The sequence below is a fragment of the Diadema setosum genome, chromosome 9, assembly GCF_964275005.1.
Source record: "Diadema setosum chromosome 9, eeDiaSeto1, whole genome shotgun sequence".
NCBI lineage: Eukaryota > Metazoa > Echinodermata > Echinoidea > Diadematoida > Diadematidae > Diadema > Diadema setosum.
The window spans coordinates 11,076,223-11,103,463 of NC_092693.1; the positions used below are offsets into that span (position 1 = coordinate 11,076,223).

The 27,241-nt window shown below is 39.3% G+C and overlaps 2 protein-coding genes across 2 annotated transcripts; one reads left to right on the top strand and one right to left on the bottom strand.

Annotated features, from left to right (window-relative positions):
- Positions 1-204: 204 nt before the first annotated feature.
- LOC140232484 (leucine--tRNA ligase, mitochondrial-like) lies at positions 205-20,289 on the bottom strand. Its single transcript, XM_072312579.1, has 20 exons — positions 20,094-20,289; positions 18,914-19,119; positions 18,254-18,349; positions 17,410-17,538; positions 16,915-17,006; positions 16,119-16,179; positions 15,080-15,220; positions 14,514-14,606; positions 13,397-13,507; positions 13,182-13,184; positions 12,709-12,889; positions 11,650-11,858; positions 10,514-10,678; positions 9,589-9,874; positions 9,063-9,236; positions 8,405-8,587; positions 6,890-7,056; positions 2,259-2,495; positions 1,680-1,763; positions 205-506 (listed from the first exon to the last, which is right to left on the bottom strand). Exons 2-20 carry the CDS (start codon positions 19,028-19,030, stop codon positions 327-329), a joined length of 2,709 nt encoding a protein of 902 aa, XP_072168680.1. The 5' UTR covers positions 19,031-19,119; positions 20,094-20,289; the 3' UTR covers positions 205-326.
- A 303-nt stretch (positions 20,290-20,592) lies between these two features.
- On the top strand, positions 20,593-26,656 carry LOC140232640 (large ribosomal subunit protein eL13-like). Its single transcript, XM_072312740.1, has 4 exons — positions 20,593-20,630; positions 22,503-22,758; positions 24,510-24,683; positions 26,205-26,656. Exons 2-4 carry the CDS (start codon positions 22,513-22,515, stop codon positions 26,427-26,429), a joined length of 645 nt encoding a protein of 214 aa, XP_072168841.1. The 5' UTR covers positions 20,593-20,630; positions 22,503-22,512; the 3' UTR covers positions 26,430-26,656.
- The last annotated feature ends 585 nt before the right edge of the window (positions 26,657-27,241 follow it).

Consider the following 27,241-nt stretch of genomic DNA (forward strand, 5'->3'; position numbering starts at 1 on the left):
CCCGTCTCATGAAATGCACAGATACCACTCACAATTTTCCCCATCATGCTGTCGATTTACTTGACGTCATTTCAAATGCATATCTCGGATCACCTGCTGCACTAACTTGGCAGATGATCAACTCTCTTACACAATCCCAGCTGTTTTTCACAGCAGACACCAGCTCACTTGAAAAGATAGAGAGAGAGAGAGAGAGGGAGGGAGTATGCAAAGACGTCACCATGTGCTCAGGCGCTGGCCAAAAAAACGTGGCACTACTTTCACTCCTCGCTCGCCACTTTCATCTCCGAACGCCACTGCTTCCAGCCCTCCCCTGCCTCTGCGCTTCACCTGGTTGTCAGGAAGTTGACAAGGGGCACTTTTGGTGCTAGGATCATCTTCTTGATTGTCCCAGGCTCCAGATGTGCCTTCCCAACATCGCTGTCGAGAATAAAGCGCTCCAGCTCCACTTGGTCCTCAATCAACGATGGCGGCACAAGCAGCTTGCCACAAGTCTTGTTATTAATCTGGTCACATGACAGAGAAAACCCAAGGAAAGAAATGCCCTATTCACACAACTGAAAATGGATTTCTAAAAACAGAAATACGTCCAAAAAAACAACAACAACAAATACTCACAGAATTAGATACTCTAATGTATACTAAAAATGTGATACATACTTCTGAAATATGAGAATTTATTGTTTATTAAAAAAAAAAAAATCATTTATTTTGAAATTCCTGCGGTTAGAACTTTTTAGCAACAATACACGTAAAAGTACAAAAAAACAAAGCATAAAATGAAGACGGGCTAGTAAGGTGCTCAATGAACAGCTCAAAATGAGAAAAGCATTTTGACCCATCCAATGAATGCCACACTAGATATTTCATTTTTATTTTTGGTACCAGGTAGTCACAAACTTCAAAATTTCTCTTGTTCATTTTTGACTTCAATCACAGTAGTTCAAGGATATCACCAAGCTCACTGGTAAAAAGCTTTTATGAACTGGGAAGTCAATTAGATTTCTTCCTTCTCTTGATACACATCTTATTCTGCTAAAAACTAGCATTTTTCCTTCAATTCCAGTAATTTCTTTGAAAAAAAAAATAACCTCATCTTCAATTGTACTCTTTGTTTAACAAACAATTTTAAAATGACATTCATCAGATTTCTTGGGATTCATAACAAAATGAATATATTCAGAGGCTCCAACTCTCCCACTTTCGACGGGATATCTCCCGCCAAAAGTCCATTTTTGCAAGATCTCCCGTTCTCCCGCTTGAGATTTAATTTCTCCCGCCCTGCCTCTGTGTCTCCCGCCTGAAATGATTTCTTACTTAGTGTCATCGTATATTGAAAATATAAGCCTTAGATAGCATGAGAGAGCATTTAAGTGTTAGAACTCTAGAGCTTCTAGGGCCCTTAAGCGGGCCCTGGACCCCAGCCGCAAGGAACTTCACGCTCTTGATTACATTGGAGTCTCCCGTTTGCTAAGGGTTTCAGGCGGGAGAATCTCCAGATCAGAAGGTGCTCGGGGTTGGAGTCTCTGTATATTCACATATCAGTTATAGTAAGCTGCATAAAATTTTTGTACCATGATTATTGCTGAAAGATGAAAGAGAGAAGAGATTACAATCACAAACTAAATTACAGCAATTTACAGGTACAATGCGAGGAAGAGAGAGATATCTAGTCTCACCTTTATGACAAGATCTAAGGTGTCCACAGCTTCACTCAGCTCTGTCTCAGCATGTGGCCAACTTTGTTCCAAGACAGACTTCCTCTATTTAATTAGAAAAACAACACAACAACTAAATGTTATATAACTTGAGTTTAACTTCTTCTTTTTTTTCTGAAGAGTAAGAATAAACACACACACACACACAAATTATATCCAAATTACCCTCATCTTTCAAAAAAGTAAGACCACATGCCATTGCATGAAAAAGACAGGAAGAAAATTATTAAACAAATATAGCAAAACTCTCAAACAAACAAACCTACCCTAAACAACACAAGAGTTTATAGTCAAAGATATCTACAATAACTGAAATTCACTTGGCAAGGAATGCACAGAGTAGGAAACTACATAATATATGAATTTTTTATCCATCCTATCTATAGAAGACCAGTGACACACTAAATAATTCAAAAGTGGGATCTACTGAGTTTCACATCCGAAAAGTAGCAAAAGAAGGAGAAAAAGAAATAGCGACAAAGAGTGCTGTTCTGTCTCAATTAGTGCAGCGTGTACACTGCTTGGCACAGAGACACTCACCCAATTCCACCTGCCCTCCATAGCATCAATTGTACTAGCTACCCCTGCCCACATCTCACTGGCTACGTGAGGTGCCATCGGGGCCACCATGACACAGAGGGCGCCTACGGCATCTCGGTACAAGGCGGGCGACCTTCTGACGACGTCGTCGGGGACCCCCCGCAGCTGGTTGGTCAGAGTCATGAGGCGACTGATGGCCACGCTGAGCATGTAGTCATCCCGGAAGTGGGTTGTGACCTGGAAGTGAAAAGAGAACAGAGAAAGGTCACCTGCTGTACTTCCTATTTGTACACTGGTCACAGGAGAAAAGAATGAATTTTATCAAAGAATGGAATTGTGCTGACTGGTGGATAGACAATTCACTTTTGATACAAGATACCGTATACATTACTATCTCCCATGTGTGAATGAAATTTTGCATGAAAATTTGAGAAAATTGCAAAAGAGAAGGTACAGCCATTAGTTTGAAAACTCACTTTCTTTTCCTGCACAGTTTGAACTCTTGAAAACTTTTTCCTTTTCCCTCTTTAGAAAGATCACAGAAAAAAACTGGTTGTTGTTTAAAATATAAGTTAATAAAAAAAATGTGATTAAAAAAATTTCATTCGATTTCAGAACCATTGATTAGACTGTCCTGTCCAATCCGTTGAAACCATGATATAAAGAAAATGAGAAAACAAATGTATCTAATAAGTGATCTTCAACAAAACCAACAACATGCAATACAAAAAGGAGAATCATATTTGTATACAACACTGTCCAAAGTCATTCCAAAGCATGTCTGTCAAAAACACAGAGCAATCATCCATCTTATCCTGTTGAGGATGGTTTGATTTTGCTACAACACATATTTCCCATAGACGCTTGCCTGAGTACACTAGGGACTCGTCCTCAACAGGTTAATTGTAGAGAGGTGTTGGCTACTATTCATCCTACGACGGTATCATGATACACCTATTGTATTTCCATGGCAAGTCATCAAAAAACTATATGTAGATGCACTTTTCTTGTCCAATCTAACTTGCTGGTCATATAATCATTCAATCCCAATAAGCCTTGGTCTAACCTTGTGACCACAAGCATGAACAAGTCTTTCTTTGTTGTTTTTCTTTCAGGCAAATTTGTTCTTCTCAACAGATGAAATGCACTGAGTTTGAGGAATCAAAATCATGTGTTTGGGCAAGTCTATAATCATTTTTTTTGACAACTGCATTACTAATTTGTATCTCAAAGAATCGTTTTCCATTTAAAGCATTGTATGAATGAAATAAAATGAAATAAAAATAGTTTGTTGTTTTTCTTTCTCAAACCAATCCCATCAACATAATATTGATATCCTGAGTAGCATCATGTGGTGATGTGTGTAGCTTTATGTGTAGGGGGTTGAGGACATTTGCTTGCTAGAGAATTATACAAAGCTCACACTCTAACCACTTACTGTTAAATGTTTGCATGGTGTACATGGATGGAACAGCACAAGTCTCCGCAATTATCTGCCCTACCCCACCCCCACCCCGTACTGAATATGACACCATCTTTAGTTGATACTTCCATGGCGTGTTTTTGATACATTCATGTGCCATTCTCTCATATCATGTTTCAGAATTGCATCCGTTTACAACATGACACACATTCTCTTGAGACTGTAAGGTCACCTGCTGTAGTTATCATTTGTATACTGGTCACAAGAGAAACTAGAAATGTCGCTACGGCGACTGATGCCTCCGCCATAATGCATGATTCTCCCAATAGGCGTATAGTACAATGTCTTCACAATGTGTGATCCATGACAGTTTCACATAACTGGTAAAACCAGACCACTTACTGTTATGCTTGCACAGTGGACATGGAAAGCACAGCGCGGTCTCTGCAATTACCCCCTCCCCCCTTACAAAATATGACACCGTCTTTAGTTGATACTAACATGGCATGTTTTTGATACATTCATGTGCCATTCTTTCATATCATGTTTCAGACTTGCATCCGTTTACAACATGACACACATTCTCTTGAGACTGTAAGGTCACCTGCTGTAGTTATCATTTGTATACTGGTCACAAGAGAAACTAGAAATGTCGCTATGGCGACTGATGCCTCCGCCATAATGCATGATTCTCCCAATAGGCGTATAGTACAATGTCTTCACAATGTGTGATTCATGACAGTTTCACATAACTGGTAAAATATTGATATGACAGGTTTGTCAGAAATGACTTGAATGTTCACTTTCCTTGAACTGGGTTTGCTATAATTGTCGAAGAGTGCAGGTACACATATTGAGGGAATTGAGAATTTTTACTTGAATTCTGACGGACCATTTTATAAGTTTATGCATTGAGTAATTTCCAAGGTATGAAGAAAGAGTGTAATTACAGTACAAAATAGATTTTTTTTTTTTTTTTTTTTGGGGGGGGGGGGAGGGCATTGAAACCTGGCCTTTGACCCTTAACCTTTGACCTTTGACATTCTTGCTGGAAATTTCCTGGAGAATCTCCATTAGGTAATGCATGTATATATTAAGTTTGAAAACTAATAATGCAAGCATTTCATATACTAACATATGAGGGAAATAGTAAAATATTGAGGAGTTGACCTTGACCTTTGACCCCATGACTATTGACCTTTGACCCCTAAATTCCCTAGATAATCTCTGCCAGTCAGTACATGCATATGTACCACGTTCCATGAAGATACATCGAATTGAACCATTTGTGAGAAAAGTGATATTACAACATTTTCACCTAACCTTTGACCTTTTGACCTTTGACCTTATGACATGAAACTCTCTCTGGAGAATCTTTATGCAGTAGTACATGTCTACACCAAGTTTCAAGAAAATACCTTGCGGCATTGCATAGATATTGGGGGAAATAGCAGCATTTTTAGCATTTGACCTTGACCTTTTGACCTTTGACCTCTTGTCAATGTCACTAAAATCTACTCAACTAATTGTCTCATCATACATCATCCTTGGACCAAATTTGGTGAAAGCTGCTTCATCCCGTTTTGAGTTATCACGTAAACAGATAAATTTCAGGATTTGACCTTGATCTTTGACCTTTGACCTCAGTCCGATTTCGCTAAAAAACTAATCAAGTAATTGTCCCATCGTACATCATCCTCCGACAAAGTTTGGTGAAATTTGCTCGATCCAGTCTTGAGTTATCGCGTAAACGGATACAATTTCATGATTTGACCTTGACCTTTGACCTTTGGCGGATTTCACCCAAAATCTAATCAACTAATTGCCCCATCATAAATTATACTTGGACCGAGTTTGGTAGAATTGAAGTCAATATTACTCAAGTTATCACGTAAACGAAAGCGGACGGACGTACGGACGTACGTACGGACGGACGGACAACCCGAAAACATAATGCCTCCGGCACCATTCCGTGGCGGAGGCATAAAAATGAATTAATCTTATCAAACAATGGAAATAAAAAATAGTTTGTTGTTTTCCTTTTTCAAACCAATCCCATCAACATAATATTGATATCCTGAGAAGCATCATGTGGTGATGTGTGTGGCTTTATGTGTAGGGGGTTGAGGACATTTGCTTGCTAGAGAATTATACAAAGCTCACACTCTAACCACTTACTGTTAAATGTTTGCATGGTGTACATGGATGGAACAGCACAAGTCTCCGCAATTATCTGCCCTACCCCACCCCCACCCCGTACTGAATATGACACCATCTTTAGTTGATACTTCCATGGCGTGTTTTTGATACATTCATGTGCCATTCTCTCATATCATGTTTCAGAATTGCATCCGTTTACAACATGACACACATTCTCTTGAGACTGTATCCCACGTTTGGGGATCAGAACACGTAAGTGGGCGCGATAGATAACGTCTACTCTCACATTTTAGATTTGAAAATGCTGTGAGCTACATGTACGCATTGCCAAAACAGCATGAATCCACAATCAAACAACATGGCAGCCGCCAGGTAAGGACAGAGCCGGCAATGGTCTTGATTGCCAGCAGGTGTCGAGAGTCGAGAGTCGGCGAGAAATGGATCCAATCAAAATGACAATCAGCCTCTTGAAACAATGACGTCAGGGGATGCCCACTACAGATGCCATGGGTGCGTGACCGAGACGTGGGAGGTCTTCAATGGGTACAGGTGTGAACTCTCAGAAGAATGGGCAACCGATACCATCACACACCCAACCACCAAAAACTGCAAGTCATGTACTCACTCACTATGACACAGATGGCGAACAAACCAGTGTGACATTGTGGCACAAACAGCTGCTAACAAATATCTACTACTAGTCACAAATGAGAATCAACACTGACTTAACCCTAATCAGGCTGTTTCAGCAGGTTTAAGTCATTGTCTACAGGATCGTCCTGTACTAAGCCTTTCACTATTTCAGAATCTCATAAGAAATGGGTTCACGATGTCACAACAAAGAGTTCTGCTCTTCAGTTTTCCCCTCATAGGAAGCTGCTTACTGCTGCATTAAGCCTTGCTTACTCAGATTGGACAAGCCAAGTATTAAATCCATAAAGAGAAAACTCATTTCTCTGGGGCAACAGGTTAAAGTTATTGTTTGCTACACCAACTTTGTCTCGAGTACTGGCAGGAAGATCGATAATCTACTGCATGCATTACTTACTTCATCGATGGTCTGGTTGAGGTGAGATTTCAATTCCCTCTCATGCTTCTGGAACTCTGCTTCGTTTAACCGACAGATGTTCTTTGTTGCCTCATCGCCCTGCAGTTTGAGGAATCTAGTCACCAGGCCCCACATCCGATTCTTCCATCGAATGACGCCCGTTATGGCTGTGGAATGAGACCATTAGTGAAACCCTGCATTAGTCCATTTTTTTTTCACTTTGCTTGAAGAGAGAGCAGCAGTTGCTTCACAGAAAGAAGTTGGGGGGGGGGGGGGTATTGAGCCAGAATCATAATGTTCAGAATGCTCTCCTATAGCTACTTGAAAATGCTTGACCCTTTATACTGTGCTTTCCTTGCTCATTGGAACAAATGCTGAAGTGCTGTCTTCGTCGATTGGCACAGATGTCCGGAAGCAAAGTGTAAATAAAAAGAGATTTAATATCTAATCCCCCTAATCTATTCTGTCAAATTTGGGCACATTGATGTATCTGAGTGGGCTTTTTAAAATCTAATACTAGATTGAGTTTGGATGGACTGTTGAATGCTGATGTAAAGATTGGCAAGTTCAGCTGAGTGCCTGGGCACATAATTAATACAGGATTAGATACACATTTATAACCTCTGCAAGGAGAGGAGGTTATCTTCTCATCGGCTTTGGTTTGTTTGTTTGTCTGTTTGCAAAATAAACTCAGAAATTTGTGAACGGCTTTGAATGAAACTTGCAGGAAAAGGTGATTATACCACAAGGAACAGATAATTAAATTTTGACAGTGATACATGAATTTGTATAAATTTTTGAAGGATATTTGATCTTTTGGCAGATGGGGTCAATGAATTTGGGAGTTCATGCAGCACGCATTTGTGGTTTGCATATGCACACTACAGCATGTGCTCTGTTCAGGAGAGGCGCCATGCTGCTGGAAGCTGATGACGTAAACAAAAGGCTTTTATATTGGGAAATTGGGCGATTTTCATCATGCCTGTGTAGGTGGAAATGATCTGCTTGGCAGAGGTTTGCGCTCTCTAAGTGCTTTTCTAGTTTCTTTATTTGTTTATTTTTACTCATTGAACTATTGAAGGTACTGTTTACCATTGGCAGCAGTGATTTTAAAAAATGTTAAAGTAATCACATTTGATGCAAATGCATAAGTCAGTTGTATCACAAAACATCCTACCATATCAAAATTGTGCAATAAAGCCTAAAATATAATGGAAATATCACTACTATTTTTCTCAATAAATCATAACTGTAGATGGCTTATTCCAGAAACAATTCTGTTATAACTATTGTTCACATTTTGTATATTTTACAATACTTAACATTGATTGTAGTGATTGATATTTTTACATCCGTTGTTTCTATCCCCAACTCACATTTTAAAACTATTTTGAAGCACTGAAGCTGGGTTTTTGTTTCATCTGCAAATGGTAAATAATGTCTTTGAGGGCAGAAAGTATCCAAGCTATGAAAACAGGGACTTATCATAAAGACAGACAAGTACAGCATTCTAACCTTCAACATTCCACATCATGTCGAGTTCTGGTGGGATCCCACTCAAGATGAAGAGCCGGACTGTGTCCACTCCGTAAGTCTCAATGGCGCCCTCGGGGTCCACTCCGTTGTACTTGGACTTGCTCATCTTTTCCCACTTCACTACCAGCTCCTCTCCTGCAGCCTTTGAGACAGGCTTGGGTCCTGGAGGAAGAAAGCAATAGCGACCTGGTCATGTCACACCTGCACATTTTGCTGTAGTACCCCTTTAAAAGCAAGAGTGCATTGATTGATCCTGATTGAGAGCTGAAGAGAGGGGGCCAGTCTGGGATTTGAAATCACTATCCACCTCTTCCAAGGCTCAGAGAACGACATTTTTTCACAATAATTTCATAATGTAAAATATTCTCCCACTGAAACTTTTTTCTTTCAGATCTTGCGCACATTTCTGAGACCCAAATTCGCAAAAATTGGGGGTACTCTTGCCAAGATATAGCATATTTTTGTGACCAATATCACAGAATTTTATGATTACAACTCAGAGACAAAAAATCTTAACAATGACCCAACAACATAACTGTAGTTTCAAAAATTCAGTTTCAGAAAAAGAAAAAAAAAAATAGGCACCAAGGTGTATAATGTCAGCTGATAATCACTTAAGCTCATAAACACACTTTACCTGAATGGTTAACCTGGTCTGGGGTGAGGTACTGTCCAGTTGTAGCCACCTTGTAGCTCTGGCCCATGACCAGTCCCTGGACCAGTAACCTCTTGAAGGGTTCTCTGTGGGCCACTAGTCCCTGGTCATGCAAGAAGTGGTTGATGAAGCGAGCATACAGCAGATGCATGATGGCTGGACGTACAAATAGAGGAAGACAATCTACATGTAACTATGCATGCAGAACTACACATTTTCTAGTCATCTTCGTGGATGAAATGTCACCACTAAAATCAAAAGATTTATTTCTTAAGTACTTCAAATGCTTTTTCCCTTTTATTTACTATGAGCTTTCACTAGTGAATTTCTTTTTTTCTACTTTCAGTGATCCTTTACATAAATTCTTTCTTGTAGATGATCTTAGCAAAGGCAAGAAAGGTGATCATAAACGGCAGAGCACACAGGACAATGTGAAAATATTATTCCGCACTAAGATACACAACATTCTGATGCATTCTAATGAAACATCACCAAAGGTTAGTAGTACCATGTTCCTTTCCGCCAACATAGACGTCCACTGGCATAAGCCAGTCAGCCAGATCTTTCCGAAAGGCCTCTGCCCGGTTGTTGGGGTCAGTGTATCGCAGGAAGTACCACGACGAGTCCACAAACGTGTCCATGGTGTCAGTCTCTCGCTTGGCCGCTCCCCCGCACTTGGGGCATTCCACGTTGATCCAGTCGGCCTCGTTGGCGAGAGCCGACAAACCTTTCCCCGAGAGGGAGTCCAGCTTGGGCAGGACCACGGGCAGGGAGGAGCTGGGAACCGGGACAGCCTAGGGGCACAAACAATTATGGAGCAGGGAAGCATTTGCCTTCATAACTTACTCACCAAAATGACTTGTTGCTATGTGAATTGACAGTGTCATAACCCTGTGATATACAACACATAATATCTTGAGTTGCAGATCTGAGCAAAGGTTTTGACTGAGATGTCAACACTGCATTAATACACTGCTGTCACACAATATACAAGCCACAAACATGAATGCAGGAAAGTATTGTCACAGCTATTTCAAAGTACTTCCTCTGCTCCTTCAAAGTACACTGTGAAGCACCATAAAGCTTTTACAACAGTACATCCATTTCTGTACTTGTAAAAAGAATGTTGCTTTTTTTCTATACTAGTGTGCACATTGCAGCATTTGTTATTGCAAATATATATTTAGATACAAATGAACATCACATTTCAGACTGAAAAATGCATGTTACACTGATAAATGAGAAAAGGCATTTCTCCCTACTTCCAACAGAGGTAAAGAATTTTCATTTGAGACTTGCAAAAGAGACATAAAGAACTGCTTCCAGAGTGACGAACAGACAGTAGTCTAGTATCAGAACAAATGACTGGATGCTTCATGTTTACAATGTAGAACTGATAAACTTGGAGATGTACAGACTACAGTGGTACCTACCTTGCATTGTGGACAGTGGATGATAGGTATGGGTGTGCCCCAGTACCGCTGCCTCGATATCAGCCAATCAAATTGCCTCGGACTGGTCATGTGACCACCAATGCCCTGTTCCCTTGCGTATTGCATAATGGCAGCCCTTGCCTCTTGCCTGGATAATCCTGCGAACTACAAATAAACAAGACTTTTTGATGATTAAAATAAGCAATTCTGTAAATTCCAGCAATTATCAAATACGATTAACTTTTCTGTGCATTAATTAACCTAACAGCAGCTCTAGCACCTTCCTCATGTTACCCTTAGACCTACACGTAGGAAGAGACACATTTTCTTGGCACTTGAAGCAAACAGATTCAGATTACCAGGAATTATCTTAGAATGTGAACAAGATCAATTCAATGTACTTTAAAACCAGAAACATTTAAAAATTAGAGCCAACATCCTTTTCGCAGCATGAAATTTTTCGGAAACTGCCGATCATGGTGGTTTACAGCATTGTAGTTGCATTCAGTGAATTTTGTTGACAAAGACTTTTCTGTGCATTTCACTTTTATATATCTTGCCTCCTCGATAAATTCGGTAAAGTTTTGTGCATGCTCAAATTTCTAGTTTTACAGTAATCAGTCACTGTGTACCTGAAACTTTTGCTGGAATAGAGCACATAGTCAGGAATGAACACTTCAACTTTGAAAAACTTGTGATCACAAAGGAGTGTCAGATAAAGAAAACTCACTGCAAAACTTGCTATGATAAATACCATCATACATTTTGGGGAACCCCCCCCCCCCCCAAGAAAATCTGCCAAGTGATTTGGAGTCAATAGTATTAATTGCATGCAAAGCCAAAAGACAGCCAGGGCCAAATGTCATAAAAGTTGATATTAGTGGAAAAATGAACAAAGAAAATGGGATTCCATCTGGATCAAAAAGTTGATATGATAGCAACTCTTGCTGGAATGGCAATTGTCATGGTAACGACAAGAATCCAGCTTCCTGGTAGGCTGTTGCTATTGGAAGTTGCTATTCCAGCAAGAGTTGCTATCCTAACATCTTTTTATGAAATGGGGCTCAGAAGAATTAGGCAGAGGGCATTCCTCCCACACTTCAATATAAATAGGAAAATTTTAGATGTAAACGAACCTGCTCAGAATTCATAAGTTTGTCTTCGTCGTCGAGAACTTGCCGACAAGAAATCCCGTGCCTGTCTGCGAGGTCGGCATCATGGCCCGATGCACTGGGGATGACAAGGTAGGAATCCACATTCTCTTCAAATTCCATGGCACTGGAAGCATAGAGAGGTATTGACTGGTGGGTGAGGGGGTGGATGACAGACACACCAAGATCTATGTCTGCAGAAAGAGTATGAAAAGATGAAATGGACCGTAAGTAAGATAGAGGGATACTTAAACATTCACTCTCATGAGTTAATTTTATAAGGCTATGACAAAATTACTCACTAAAGTTTCTTTTCTGTAACTGCCTTTTCTGATATTTTACAAGGATGATTCCTATCACCTTGTGTCAGTATTTGGTTCAAATAGTGCCAGCTAATATCTTTAACCCATTGAGGACGGATTGATTTTGCTACAACACGCATTTCCCATAGACACCTGCCCGAGTATACTCGGGACTCGTTCTCAATTGGTAAATGTTCCTTCCCCCTTAACGCTCCTCTTCTTCCCCCCCCCCCCCCCCTGAAATGAAAATGAGAGCATGCAGATTATAACAAAACATAGCTACATGAACATAAAAGTGACACTTGAACAACTTTTGTATTCTTTTCATCTTCTTGTGTGGCCCTATATGGTTGGCACAGTTTGATGAATACTGTGAATCACCTAAAGTGAACCACAGAGATTCACCATACCTTGAAAGTCTTTTATGTGTTGTGTATGTCTTTTTTGCCCCTGTGCGGGGGGTGGTGAATGTTCATGTGCATGACTTATCACTATGTCTCTTTCAAACAAGGGATCTGCATGTTTGTCTATTCTGGAAAACAGAAAAACTTTTGCCTCTTCCCAGATGGGATGGCATCATTACACACAACATCAAAGTTTTCTAACTTCTGCATATTAACCCATTGAGGACGAGCTGATTTTACTACAACATGCATTTCCAATAAACACCTGCCCGAGTATACTCAGGACTCATCCTCAATGGGTTTAATCTTTTATGGATTCATCTTCCCATTGGTCATACCTTGACTGGTTGAGTCCAGCTGGTCCAGCTGTAGTCTCACCTCCTCAGACAGCTTCTGAGTAAATTCTGGTTTCTTGAGCAGCGTGTGGGAGGTTGCTAGGATGATGTGGGATGCCCCGTAGACCAGCTCGGGATGCTGGGTGTGGACCGACAGGGCGGAGTCCTCCTGCTCGTATGAGGGCTGACGAATCAATGAAATACATTTAGATGAAGCAGTCACTGTCCTTCTCGTCATCATTGCTGTCACATCTTTAAGAAATATGCAGCAGCTCTTTGTCATGATTTGATGTATCACTACATCAACGTCTGACTGATGTCATACCTTCAGTATATTCTACATGGTCCACTGTAAGACAAATTCAAATAATGTACTGATCATCTGTAAGAAAACAATTATCGTCTGTACAGTTGCAGTAGTTTAAAGTAAATGGAAATAGTAATTGCAGCTTCTCTTGGTCATATCATGGAGCTACTAACTGTTAGTAGCTCCATGGTCATATTTTCTTACTTTCTCCTCTATTTTGACTCATTTGACTTGTAATTCATCAGGAGTCCACTCTATGAACAAAGATTGTCAACTGCAAATACAAAATCACCTAATCATCTAAAAAAAAAAATAAGACTGCGTAATGCAGAGCTGTTGCAACGGAGAAGATCAAAAACTGTAATAACTATCCATCGTGCTTACTTCCAGCCTGAAGCTGAAGGCACAGCCTGAACAGTCTCCAATCCAGTTCTGCTGCATGCTCTTGATGCTCTGCGGCCAGTCGGGAAGGTCTTTGAGGCCATCCAGGAGAGACTTTGCAAGTTTTCCAGGAATTCCATATACAAGAGAGTAGAAGGTAATACGAGTTAGGGTCATAACACGATGAAACCACCTTCAATGCAGAGTCAAAGTGTCAGGCAGAGGGACAGTATATCATATTGCACTAATTTACTTCTGCATCATTGCATATGATGGAATGACTAAAAAAGCAAGAACCATTTAAAAGATGGGCGATTAAAGTTATCTACATATCTTTAAAAGGAAACCTACCCAAAATATGTTTGTGATTTCAGTGAATACAGCAATATTCATATTGTTGAATTTTGAGGAAAACTGGGCAATCCATTCAAAAGTTATCAATTTGTAAAAGTTTAGTCAGAGCAGTGGAACGATTTAGAGAAAACCTAAAGAGAATTCAATGTACTTTCATTTTTCTAGAAGAAAAAAAGTTTCTGGCAAAATGCACCTCTACTCATTGGAGGAAGCAGTAGAGTTCACAATATTTAGGACAGGCTGTGACAAATCTATAGTACATTCATAGACTTTTACCTTGCAAAGCCTGTTGATACAGGGATTATAACACACAAGACTTAGAAATACACTCATTCTCACACACATGCATCCTACACATGCACCTACACAAACACTCATACACACCACCATCACAGCTGTGCATGGTAAAGAAACTAAAAAAGTCCTAAACAATGTCACAATTCACTTCACTACTTGCCATTTTCTTTAGGAAATGGAAAAAAAAGAAGAGAGAAGATAAGACTGAGAAGTACAGCAAAACAGCGAAACATGCCTAGTGCCTACTATATCACACACACCATCATCGCAGCTGTGAGTGGTAAAGGGACTACAAAAATCCTAAACATTGTCACAATTCACTTCACTACTTGCCATTTTCTTTAGGGAGTGGCAAAAAACCCCAAGATGGACTGAGAAGTATGGCAAAATCATCAAAGGAAGAAAGTGTATGGTAAACAAAGAAACATATAACATGAGAATTCTGTATCTGATCAGTGTATGTATTCACCTTTGAGTAGTGTGTCATCTTGAGAAACCACTGTCGGAGCAGTTTCTGTTCGACCTTGGCACCTGACCTCCATGAACATCCATTCTCATCCACCTGCAGACAGACAAAAAATTGTAGAAGGGTGATGAGGATTAGCTTGCACACAAATCTTCACTACATCATTTCTTTCTCTCTCATTCTTTTTAATGAATTCAAAAAGAATAAATGATTTCCCCTATACCACTTGTTCCGGCATTGCAATGATTTTGCAATGATATATTTTTGTTTGAATTAAAGTGAACATCCTAGTTCAGTTCAGGCTTCTTGTCCAAAATTTGGTGTGCATAGTATCTTGTCACGTACAAACTGTCAGGGGTGATTGCTGTGCTACAGTGATCTCTTCATCTCATGTCAATTGCATATAATGTGATTGTGACAAATACAATGTATTACTGTTATGTGATAATGTGCACGACCTTTACAGCTGACTGATGAATAAACATACAATATGATATCTAGAAAGAGAAAAAGAAATCAGGACCTCAACCTAAATTCTAATCGGGAGCAACTAAAATTTTAAACCACACCTGTTCCTTGGCAAGAACAGTTTGATCCACAGGGTCCCAGTTGACCACAGCTTCCTTTTGGTAGGCCAGCCCTGCTTCAAACATCTTGACAAAGATGGACTGGGTCCAGAGGTAGTAGTCAGGTCTACATGTGGTCAGCTCCTATTGCAGCAATTAAAAAATAAATAAAGAATTTTCAACTGCCAGATATTTTTACACCAACATAAGCAACATTTCTGTATTTTCTTTTGTTTTTTTGCTTTGTTTTGTTTTGTGTTTTTCTTTTTTGTAATTCAAGTGAATGCACATGACTTTACAATGTCTCTCATTTTTGTGTCAGCTGGACAGGCACCCTACCAACGACTAAAAAAATAGAAAGAAGAAAAATAGATTATACGATTGTCAATTGAATTCTAGTGGGGCGGGGGGGGGGGGGGGAGGAATGGGATGGGAGCATCAGTTATTCTCTTAGTAATGTTGACAACTTTTTAAACTCATGGCAGATGTAGAAAAGTCCTTTCATGATGTAGACCTTCAGAGCCTTGCACAGCATTTGGTAACAAAGTCGCAAAGACCAGATATATCGAAATGGGAAGTTACAGTATGTCTAATATGAACGACAGCATTACACAACTGATAAAGGCAAGAATAAATACAGGAAATACCTCACAAAAGAATTAAAACAATGAGTAGATGACTTGTGTACGTGGAAAACCTCTCATAGTTTACTCCTCATCACTTCTTTTATTTCATTTTTCCTTCAATTTAAACTTTCTCTCTTTATCCCATTTCACAAAATACAGTTTTGTTTTGTTTTTAAATTGCATGTGTTCAAAATCTGAAGATGATACCTCATGAATTGAAACTCATATAATTCAAATTAAAAAAAAAGAAGGAATAGCTTCATTGCAAATATGGTAATGTTGCTGATACATTAGTGTATTTGTTATGCAAAAGAGGAATGAGCCTCCTTAACCCGTTGAAAATCAGTCCGTCCTCAACGGGTTAATGTCTGCATCTTAGCCATTATTTCACAAGTGTTTGCTGAATTTATTCTTACCCTTTCCCAGTTGAAGCAATAACTCAGCAGCTCAAGTTGTCTTCTCATACTGGTTATATTACTGCAGGAAAATAAATTGCACAAATGTCCCTTTAATGTGACTAAACTTTGCAGTAGATATATGACAATGCGCTTGACATTCAGGACCATCACCCATAATTACTAATATTGATATAATGGACAAACACATTGCCAATGATAATGGGAGTAGGCCTATTACCCTTTTGCACCTGGGGGTGTTTCATAAAGCTGTTCGTCAAGTTACAAATGACTTACGAGCGACTGGTGATCAGTTCTTGTGCTGAATTATGGAAATTCTGATAAGTATAGCACATCAGATCTGATCACTAGTCGCTCGTAAGTTTTTCTTAACTTTACAAACAGCTTTATGAAACAGGGCTCAGACTTGCCCTCAGCTTCCCCTATATGTACATATATGTAAACATCCTTTTCCTACTCCAAGCTGATCACAAAAATACAGTCAGTTTGTCTAAAAAGATACAAAGTTAGCAAAACTTAGTCTTATGGCTTCCATCAACTAGTAGAGGTGAACACTGCAGGGAAACACTAGTTGCTAGAGGTTTTAGAAAACATATATCTCCATTTGTTTCTCTGTTAATTTGTTTGTTTGTTTTTTCTGGAGGGAGATCATTGTAGTGGTGAATACCACATGTGCTGCAGGTGTTTTATGTGGCCAATGTCTATCAAGAGGGTGGGGAGCTGACTTCAGATCATGGAATGGAGAATGGTGGAAAAGTACAAAGAGGTGATGGTGTTGATGACTACTGCTCCTAACCTGTAGGTCCAGTCGTCAGGGCGGAGCCCTCTGTCGATGGCAGCATTCTCTGCAGGCAGGCCAAAGGCATCCCAGCCCATTGGATGCAAAACCTTGTCCATAATATGAGAAAGACAGACAGAATATGTGCACACATCATTACAGAGAGAAGTTATAGCAAAATATAAACCTGCTTCATACCATCTGATAATGGTCACTTTTGTTGTCCTACATTGTATGTGTTGATACAAATCATATGTTTACAAATTCAAGATTGGGACATTACTCGAGCATGGATATTTCTATACAATATTATCTAACACGGAGACAGGTCTTTTTTTGTAATACCTAACACTCACTATATTTCCTCCATCAATGCAAAGAGATGTTCTAAAAGTACTGTCAATGAACAGATATTGTGTAATAACTTAAGTAATCATGCTCTGGAGTTGGTATTGAGAAGAAAACACTGGCTGGAATACCAATGAGTCAAAGTTACTTTGTATTACTATCTACCTGTTTTCCCGTCAGTCGTTGGTAGTGAGCTATGGTGTCACTGATGGTGTAAACCCTCACGTGGCCCATGTGTAGTCTGCCAGATGGATACGGAAACATGGACAGCACATAGAATTTGTCCCGCTTATCCTATAATGGAGAGGAGAACAAATGAAACGAAAAAACACCACAGCACATCATGACACGAACACCGATGACTTGAATATGATACTCATTAAACACTACATCATAAAAATCATGAAAATGTGGTTTTCAAATTCATGCTTTAAAATGTTTGTCAAACGCAAGAACTGATGACATCATAATGGTAGTAAGTGGAAAAGTGAAATTGCTATAGGTTCATTGTACTTACACCGACAAAATAATTTGGAACAAGCCAAAATCAGGCAAAAGAAAAATACGGGACTAATGAAGTGTAGGGGTAGCCATGATACAAAAAAAAAAAAAAAAAAACAATAATTATGGGCATACATACTTGGGCAGGATTCGAATCTACGACCATTCTGATTATACCGGACAGGGGTCTTATCCACTAGACCACCGCGCTTCCACCCAACAGCCGGTGCCGGTTGTAATCCTTAGGCCTCTAGCATTCAGCAGCTACTGCATATTTATTCAAATTAATATCTTCTTTTTTTTTAAAATCATGGCTGCTGTTAGTAAACACTGACTAATATGGTGCTTATTTTCGTTGATGTAGGGCAATATGTTGTTCAGCTGCAATATATATTTTTGTAAATATTATTTCCAACCACATAGAAGCTTTTGTTCTTTTAACTAATTTTGTGCAAGGGGGTATAAAAGAAAGGGTTAGTACCAACAAATAAAATACTCAACCTCTCACCTCCTTGTTACATGTCAGTTTTTCATTGAATTGAGAAAGCCTTTGTCTCCAGTAACTTTCAACATCCTGCCGAGTTTCCACCGAGAAGTCTCCTTCCTGGAGAAGAATGATAAAAATGATGAATGTAACATTTGGGATATTCCTGTTGGAAAACTGTAAATGATGGAGTTAGCCTTTTGTCCACGATGCACACTCAGATTGTTGTGCTATTTTGCAATTTCAACATGTTGGAGAAAGGAGAGGAAAAGATTATGTCAAGTAAAGAAGTTGTGTATGCCTGCACACAGAAAGACCTACTGGTACCAGTACTGTTATTTAAATGTTTCAAAAGAATTTCAGTCTGATGACATAATAAATGAAGGCAATAATGCAATTCTTGCAACAATTTAACAGCCATAGAGTACTATTACTATGTGATATGAATCACTGTGGGACACAATGATAAGATTCAGCAGTGTAATGTACAATACATCCTGCAAACTCTGCATCTGGATAGAGCAAATATCTAATTTTTAGAGCCAAACTGGAGGGGAAAAAAATCGTTGAAAAAAAAAGTGATATCTGCACGACTGTTGTAAAATTATCTAACATCTTCTTGAAACATCAGAAAAGGGATACTTGTCATCATATCCTCCCAAGCTTGATTTGAGATCTTCTTACCCAAACTCCTGTCTTGCTGTAGATGCATCTGACGAACCTACTGTGCCACATACACAGTGAGCAGAGAGCTGCATGCGACTGTCGATACAGCTTCCTTGCTAAACGTAATGACATCATTGCTCCAGTTTAACGATGAGCAGCTTTCATACTGAAGATCTCTCAAAGGCAACTGTGTTCCATTTTCTTTGCCTTCCCTAGTTCATAGACTGTACACTGTTTACAACAAATAAAACTGGACATGCAGAAAACCATAACTAGTTAAAGGGGATGGCTAGTAACTGATCAGTGGGAATGCTGGGGGATGATTGTTCCATTCTTTGTGGGATTCATTTAAGAGTACATTATATGATATCTATTGTTGTGTGAAAAGTATTTTGCTTCAGATTGGTCTCATATTCAAGAAATGTGCAGTTTAATGTTTCCAGGTAGGCATGACTGTACAGTGTTGGGTGGTTAACGATCGCCCCTACACAGCACCGTACACTCATGAATGCTAACCTGGAAACATTGAACTGCACATTACTTGAATATGAGACCAATCTGGAGCAAATACTTTTCACATAACGATGGATATATAAACTTAAATGTATGGTACTCTTAAATGAATCCTACAAGGATTGGAACAATCATCCCCCGCCCCCCAGCATTCCCACTGTCACTGATTCCCACTGATTAGTTAATACTAGCCATCCCCTTTAATAGCAACATTGAGGTCCCAACATAAAACAAGTGGTTCATGATAAACATTTCAACTTATATTTTCAATCTTACCTAAATTTACCCTACTAAGCGATGAAAGCAAAAAAAAAAAAAAAAGCCAGCGCAGCTGCTGCAGTTTCAAATTGCTCACCTAACGTTAGACTACACTAGATTTTGTTTCTACACAATTGGAAGAAACGTCTAACACAGGAACAGTTTATAAATGAATTGAATTCATTAAATATGAAGTAGAAATACTACTAGAACAGAAATAGAACCTACTCTGACTCATTTGAGCTTCAAAACAACATGAACAAGGTGAAGAATTCAAAGTTATCTAGATTCTAGCATAAATAAATGTCAAAATATTTAATTTAGGCCCTAGACTACTCATGAGAAATAAGTGGGTTATTTCCTTAATCATATAGAATCAGGTACAACCCCAGGTCTCAAGATACAACCTTAACAGTGTAAGACTTACAATCAGTTCACCATCATTCCCTACGTTCTATCGGTCTTCTGCTGCCCAGCCGGCTAACAATCCCCAACTCGCGGACCCAGACCAGCACGCTTCTTCTCATCGGCCGTGTTGGCCAGCGCCAGCTCAACGGAGTGATCGCCTAAAGGATCGGCTGGGAGTTCACACACGATCGCACTGGATGCTGCTGAACGGTGTATCCAATATTCTGTTGTACACATGTGTGGACTGTACTGCTGGAGCTGTACTCTCGTTCGCGAGGAATTAAAGTTAGCGACTATACGAAAATGTATTGCCGATTGCAAAACCAAGCGGAACTTTTGTAATAATGCAACAACAACTCAATATATGGGACTTTTATTTTTTACTATAAGATAAAATGTCAAATTTTAATTTTTTAGATTAAAATTAAACCGTAATATATTCTGAATGAGTATAATATTACGAAACTAATCATGATAAGATCACTAATGAATCTGAATGTTCAACTGTATCGTAAAGTGTTGGCTAGCTTCCTTTTCGAAGGGCACTGATGTGGTGGTAGGATTCCTATTATGCATATCGTGGGAAAATCAATCAAATCTATGCCAATCGCTCATAATTTTGATATGAAGACATTCCTTAAACATTTAGTTAAATATCAAAAGTCTATACGTTAGGATAATTCGTGATATTTGTGGAAAACACGTCTGACACAAGACGAAATAGTAGACAATGTACGTGTGATAAAGGCTACGTCTTGTGAAGTGTAGCAGCCCAAGCTACCAAGCACGGCGTTCTGTACAGCGACAGGGCCGAGCAGTGTAGAATAGAATCTAACGGTTAGAATCAGTCATTGTCTAGTTTATAGCGTTAAATACATGTAATTTACATTGTCCACAATTCAACGCCACATAAATGTCCTCAACATACTGTTTACTGGAGCCAGAGCTAGACTATTTTAGAATTTTATACTGAAGAATACGTGCGCACACATTTTTTATACAAACTTGAGACATGAGTTGAGGGGATGTAGGTAACGACACGTTCGAATCATTATCATGGTTGATTGCATTAATTTATACTAAGGCAATGTCTCGTGTGTGTAGACATAAGATACGGTACATATTTTGTAGAATCTGCATGTAGATCTAACACTGTTAGATTTACGTCAGTAGACGTTCTTACAACTGACAAGATGTAAAATTCGCGTGCATCTGTGCATGGACGGATGTGGTGGACATTCATTGGTGGGTGAGATATGAGGGACGGAAGATCTAATGTTAGGGCCAGAGCGTAGGGGGATACTCGTAGAACAGAGAGGTTCATAAATGGCATAGAATTCTAACATTGATTGTTAATTTGGTGCTAGTGACATAGCTACAAGCAGCCGCTGTCGCAAAGCGACAGCGGCTGCACCTCTATTCCTTCGCAGACGTTGTCATTTTTCAGTGTGGTTGTGCGACTCCTTCATGAATATCTTTATTAATCGTGGAAAACTAAAATACAAGGAATTATCGTAATCTATGATAATCATTCAATAATCGGTATGCAATTTTTTGTTTAATTACGTCAAAAACTCACCGAAATCTGTGGCTGAAATCAGGTCTGTAAACGTCCTTATTGCTTCACTCCTCATCTGCGTGTTATTTGAATGGCATTCACTCTCGTATACTACAACGTAGGTAGTCGGAGAGCTAGAGGGCGCCTCTCCGATTACCTACGTTGTACGTTGTAGTATACGAGAGTGAATGCCATTCAAATAACAGGCAGATGAGGAGTGAAGCAATAAGGACGTTTATAGACCTGATTTCAGCCACAGATTTCGGTGAGTTTTTGACGTAATTAAACAAAAAATCGCGTACCGATTATTGAATGATTATCATAGATTACGATAATTCCTTGTATTTTAGTTTTCTAATAAAGATATTCATGAAGGAGTCGCACAACCACACTGAAAAATGACAACGTCTGCGAAGGAATAGAGGTGCAGCTGCTGTCGCTTCGCGACAGCGGCTGCGTGTAGTTACTAGTGACATTGATAACAACACTCGACATGTCAACAGTCTGTGTCATGCAGCTGTGCATGCAGATCGTTCACTCAATCACAGATCCAGGACCAAGCTGTATGAAAATGGGCTCAGCCATTGTGTAGACAAATTCAGTATTGAAGTAGAACAATCACATCACCACCCACATTTCAATTTCAACAACTTAAGACCCTTTCTATTTCATGTGTCTTTATTTCAGTCACAAACTTTCAAATAAATCTTTCTTCAAATTATGTTTTAGCACATGGACACAGATCTAAATTTACACTATCAGTCTTCATTAATTTGTTCTCTCTTTAATATTTTCATTAATTGAGTCTGTTTTGAAGTCAATCATTTAAAAAAGATTGATATGACTTATTGTGTATTTTGAACTCAACAGAGTTGTCACCATGACGCGAAAGGGAAACAGACGCCTTCCCAATGTCCACTTCCGCAAGGAGTGGCAGAATTATGTCCGCACCTGGTTTGACCAGCCCATGCGCAAGGAGAGGCGGCACAAGAACCGTGTTAAAAAAGCGAGGAAGATAGCACCCCGCCCCATTGCTGGACCACTGCGACCTCAGGTTACCTGCCAGACCTTCAAGTACCACAACAAGGTCCGGGCCGGACGTGGATTTACGCTTGAAGAGCTGAAGGTAATTAGCCTGTAGAAAACGTTAACTAAGGACTTTATTTGCATGTCCATCTATTTGTGACCGTGCATCACAAAACCAACAAAAAGTCTTACGTCTTGATTTTACACGAGGACTCAAAAAAGGTGAAATGTGTTAACCAAGTCAATTATGAGTTTTTCATATTTTCTGAAAGAGCTTTTCTCCTACATTTAATTCCCAAGTTTGGGATCATGAAGTGTCTGGGAAAGTGAGTTCTCCAACTTTTTTTTTTTTTTTTTTTTGAGTAGTGTGATCAGGTATGTCTTATAGATGCCTCTTTATTTCTCAAAAATCCTTTGCACACTCTTCACTTTCAACTCTAATAACTTTTGAAAGCATAATGCTACTGCTTTGAAAGATGACATTAATCATGGACAGAATGTGTTTATAGAGCATGCTCAATTTCAGCTGAATCTGATAATCTCCATTGTTGTTGCCCTGGTGATTTACATCCTTTTTTTTTCTTTTCTTTTTTTTTGGTGCCATTCATTACACAGCTAGCACAGCTTGGTAAAGATACAGTGCTTGAATAGACCCTGTACTTCAGAGCCTCTTTTCTCAGTTTACACTGTTCCAGAGCATGTGTTTTCTTTCCAATATTTAGTCCATTTGAATTGAGTTATACATCATTTCAAAACTTAGAGTCTGCTGTTTCATGATCTGCCCTCAACTAAAAATCCATGTCTGGCTACTTTTTGTTTGTTTTGTGATGCAGGGTCACATGTTGTCTGTTTGTTTGTTTCCCTATCTCTTGTTTATGTGTTTGTGTGTGTGCTTCTAAACTCCAGCTATGCCCCTGAAAACATATTTAGTTGATTTGTTGTCATTAGACCCAGAATCTGTGACAATTCTAATTTTATACACATAAATCACAGAACAATCGGTACAGTGTTAACTTATAGTACATTGGTCTGCTATGAGCGATCATTTTAGGGGTAGTAGATGACACTGCTCATTGAGATCTTAAAGGTAGGGGATGCCTTTTACAGACTTCCCAAAATGCAGCAAAACATTAAATATGAACCTCAGGGGACTTGTTTAGGCCACTGCTGAGAAATTTGGAAGTCAACAGTTATCTACAATTTGAATAATGCACAAAACTCAACTACTCAGTAGTTCTGTGTGTCAGCCACACTTAAGCCTTTTTGTTGCAGTCTTCTGTATTTTTTTTTATCTATAAACACAAATCTAATAGTATAAGAGCTGATGTAATAACATATAGAGTGTGTGGCAAGAATGTATATAGAAATGTTTGTAAGTTTTGATGAACTTTCTTCACAAAATATACATGATGGACACACATGCAGTGCATTGGTCTGCAAAGGTAGCCTAGTAATGTACTGGAATTTACGGTGAGCCCCGAAAAAAATTCAATTCAAAATCTAACGGTCAATAAAAAATGTACTAAATGTTACCTTCCACTTTCAATACTTTATGGGAGTTTCTAAAATGATACTCTCTTCAACATGTACCACTGTATTTATACAACTCTTCATTTAAGGCATGCAAATGGGATTCCCTACCTTTAAGACCAAAATATAGAAGTTCACAGAAAGACAGAGAAAGAGAGAAAAGAGAGAGAGATAAAAAAAGTGAGAAAAGAAAAACATCTGCAGAGGCATGTGCCTTCTGGTGTCCTATTGACTTATGATGTTGTTGAAATTGAGTAAGGCACATTTTTTACTGCGGAAAAATACCATGTTTACCTGTGTAACTTTTTATGTACCCTGCAGGCCGCTGGAATCCACAAGAAGTTTGCCCCCACAATTGGTATCTCTGTTGACCACAGAAGGAAGAATCGGTCCGTGGAGGGTCTTCAGGCCAATGTCCAGCGCCTCAAGGAGTACAGATCAAAGCTGATCCTCTTCCCCAAGAAGCTCACCAAGCCCAAGAAGGGTGACAGTGAGGTGAGTAATGGGAATTCTGATATGAACATTGTTGATGTTTTGACTCAAAGGATGATTGTTCTAATGTAGTCTGTCCTTGCAAGAAAGCCGCATAGAAAAATGTATTATTTTTTTGTCATTTTGATAATGCTAGAAATACTACATTTCAATAGAACATTACACTGGTTTGAACAGATACATGTAAAGGGCTCTTTGACATTACAAGTTTGATGTGAAAGATGAGAAACTCTGCCAGTTTTATTACCTTCATACAAAGTGGAAGAGTACCGTAGTTTTATTACCTTTATACAAAGTGGAATCGATGCCTCTCAATGTCCAAGCATAAATGGTGAGGATAAAGCATTTGACAAAGCTGATCAGAATATGAAAAACGGTACACAGAGACGTGTGTTGCCCAAATTATTTCACATAGTGTCTCGCTATTCCCATAGTGTCCCCACACTTTGTCTGAAATCCTTTTCGTGGGATGGTGGTAACAAAGTTTTCCACGTATCCCTTATCCTGCAATGTTGTACATTGGTCTCCTATTATAACGAAGTCCTCGGGACCGACAGTTTTCTTTAGTTATGTCAAAATTTCATTATAACCGAACAAATAAACAATAAGAAAACCTAGAGCCGATAATTTTGCGACCTGGATTTTTATTCGTTGTAACCGGAATTTCGTTATTACCGTGTTCGTTAACAGGAGTGCACTGCAGATGACCTCCTTGTGCAATCAGCCAAAGTTAAACCGAAGAAGTCTTCAATTAAATGTTTAGTGTCCATTGGGTTACTCAGGATTCTGGTTGTTTTTCAACAATGCATTCATTCCCATGATAGAGTATCAATCTTACAGCACTCTATGTTCTTTGATAGTGTTTTCATGAAGGTTGGGGGGGGGGGGGGGGGAGAGAACCAAGAAACAAGACAGGATATAGATACGTATTTGCTGCTGACCTGCAAGATAATGTCCTTTGAAACTACACACAGTTGAAGTCGCCCTAAACTTAATTGGTGTGCAATGTATTGCAGTGTTTTCATTTTATCTATCCGTTGGAATGCTGCTGTTGAAGTTATATTCATGATGTTTTGGAGGATGACCTGTGTATGAATTATGATTTAGAAAGAAAAAAAAAATTGTGGTATTGACACTTCAGTCCATAACCAAATAAATAGAAAATTTAGAAAGGGGGTGGGATGGCTATACTGGTTCATACTCTTATCATTCATAATAGTTTCAGGGCTGAAATGTTTTATTTATGCCAAGTGAATTAGATTCAATGCCTGAAGCAGACTTTGGGTCTCATCTCTAAATTTGCTTTGTGTATAGCAAACCATTAAAGGAGGTCGTAGGTTCGAATCCTGCTCGAGTATGTACGCCCATGATTTTTTATCATGGCTACTACTAAAACACTGATCAATTCAGTGCTTATTTACGTCGATGTAGGGCAATTTGTCAATCAGTTGCAATTAAAGCTGTTGTTGCTCGGAGAATTCACAATTTCTTCCTTGTGTACAATTTGCTTTTCCAACAATTCAGGAGGCCGAGTTGAAGCTGGCCACTCAGCTGGCAGGACCCGTCATGCCAATCAAGAAGGCCGTCAGGCGCGAGAAGGCCCGGGCCATCACCGACGAGGAGAGGAAGCACAGTGTCTACCAGGCCCTGCGCATGGCTCGCTCCAACCAGAAGCTTCACGGCATCCGTGCCAAGCGTGCCAAGGAGAAGGAGGCAGAAGAAGCCCAGGCCAAGCCCAAAAAGAAGTAAATTCTCTCCACTCCCTCACCCCCAAAGCACAGATCTGACCGGAGAAGCCATTAACACATCCTCACACACTCGCATATCATAGTAACTGCAATTTGAGACATCCTTGAGTTCAGTGCCCGATCTCTGAAGCCCTTACATCATGCCAAGAAATGAACATTTCGTGACATAACATCTGACGTCATTTTGTCAATAAATACAGGATAATGGTATCTGTATTGTGACTTGTATCCATCTGGTCCTGCTGTTTGAAGATTTTCTCTTTTTATCATATTCATAAAACTGCAGTCTCCCAACTGATGAGTGACCATGATTGAGTGCTGCTGTGTGGTTGTGTATTGTAAGTGTGCATGTGTGTGTGTGTGTGTGTGTGTGTGTGTGTGTGTGTGTGTGTGTGTGTGTGTGTGTGTGATCTCTTGTCTGGATGCAGTCTTGGAAGATTTTGAAAATGGACTGAATAAATGTAACATATATTACTCAGGCTTCAAAAACTAATGGAACAGCATTGGTGTCTGAAATCTACAGAGAGGGAGGGCATGAGATGTCTTACAAACAGAGAGCAACAAAATCACACAACACACTTGACAACATACTCAAGGAAGTAAAATTTTTTGTATTTACTAAATCATCACATACAGTACAGTAAACTCCACATAAGTCTCAGTCACATGAGCTGAATATGGCCTTACTGGAAGCCCACCCCCTCCCCCCTCCCCCCCACACGTGTGTAAAAGACAAAAAAACAAAAAAAAAAAAGACTGAATACGAATTTGCCGAATCAATTATTGGACAAATCCAAGTAAACATCAAGTTCT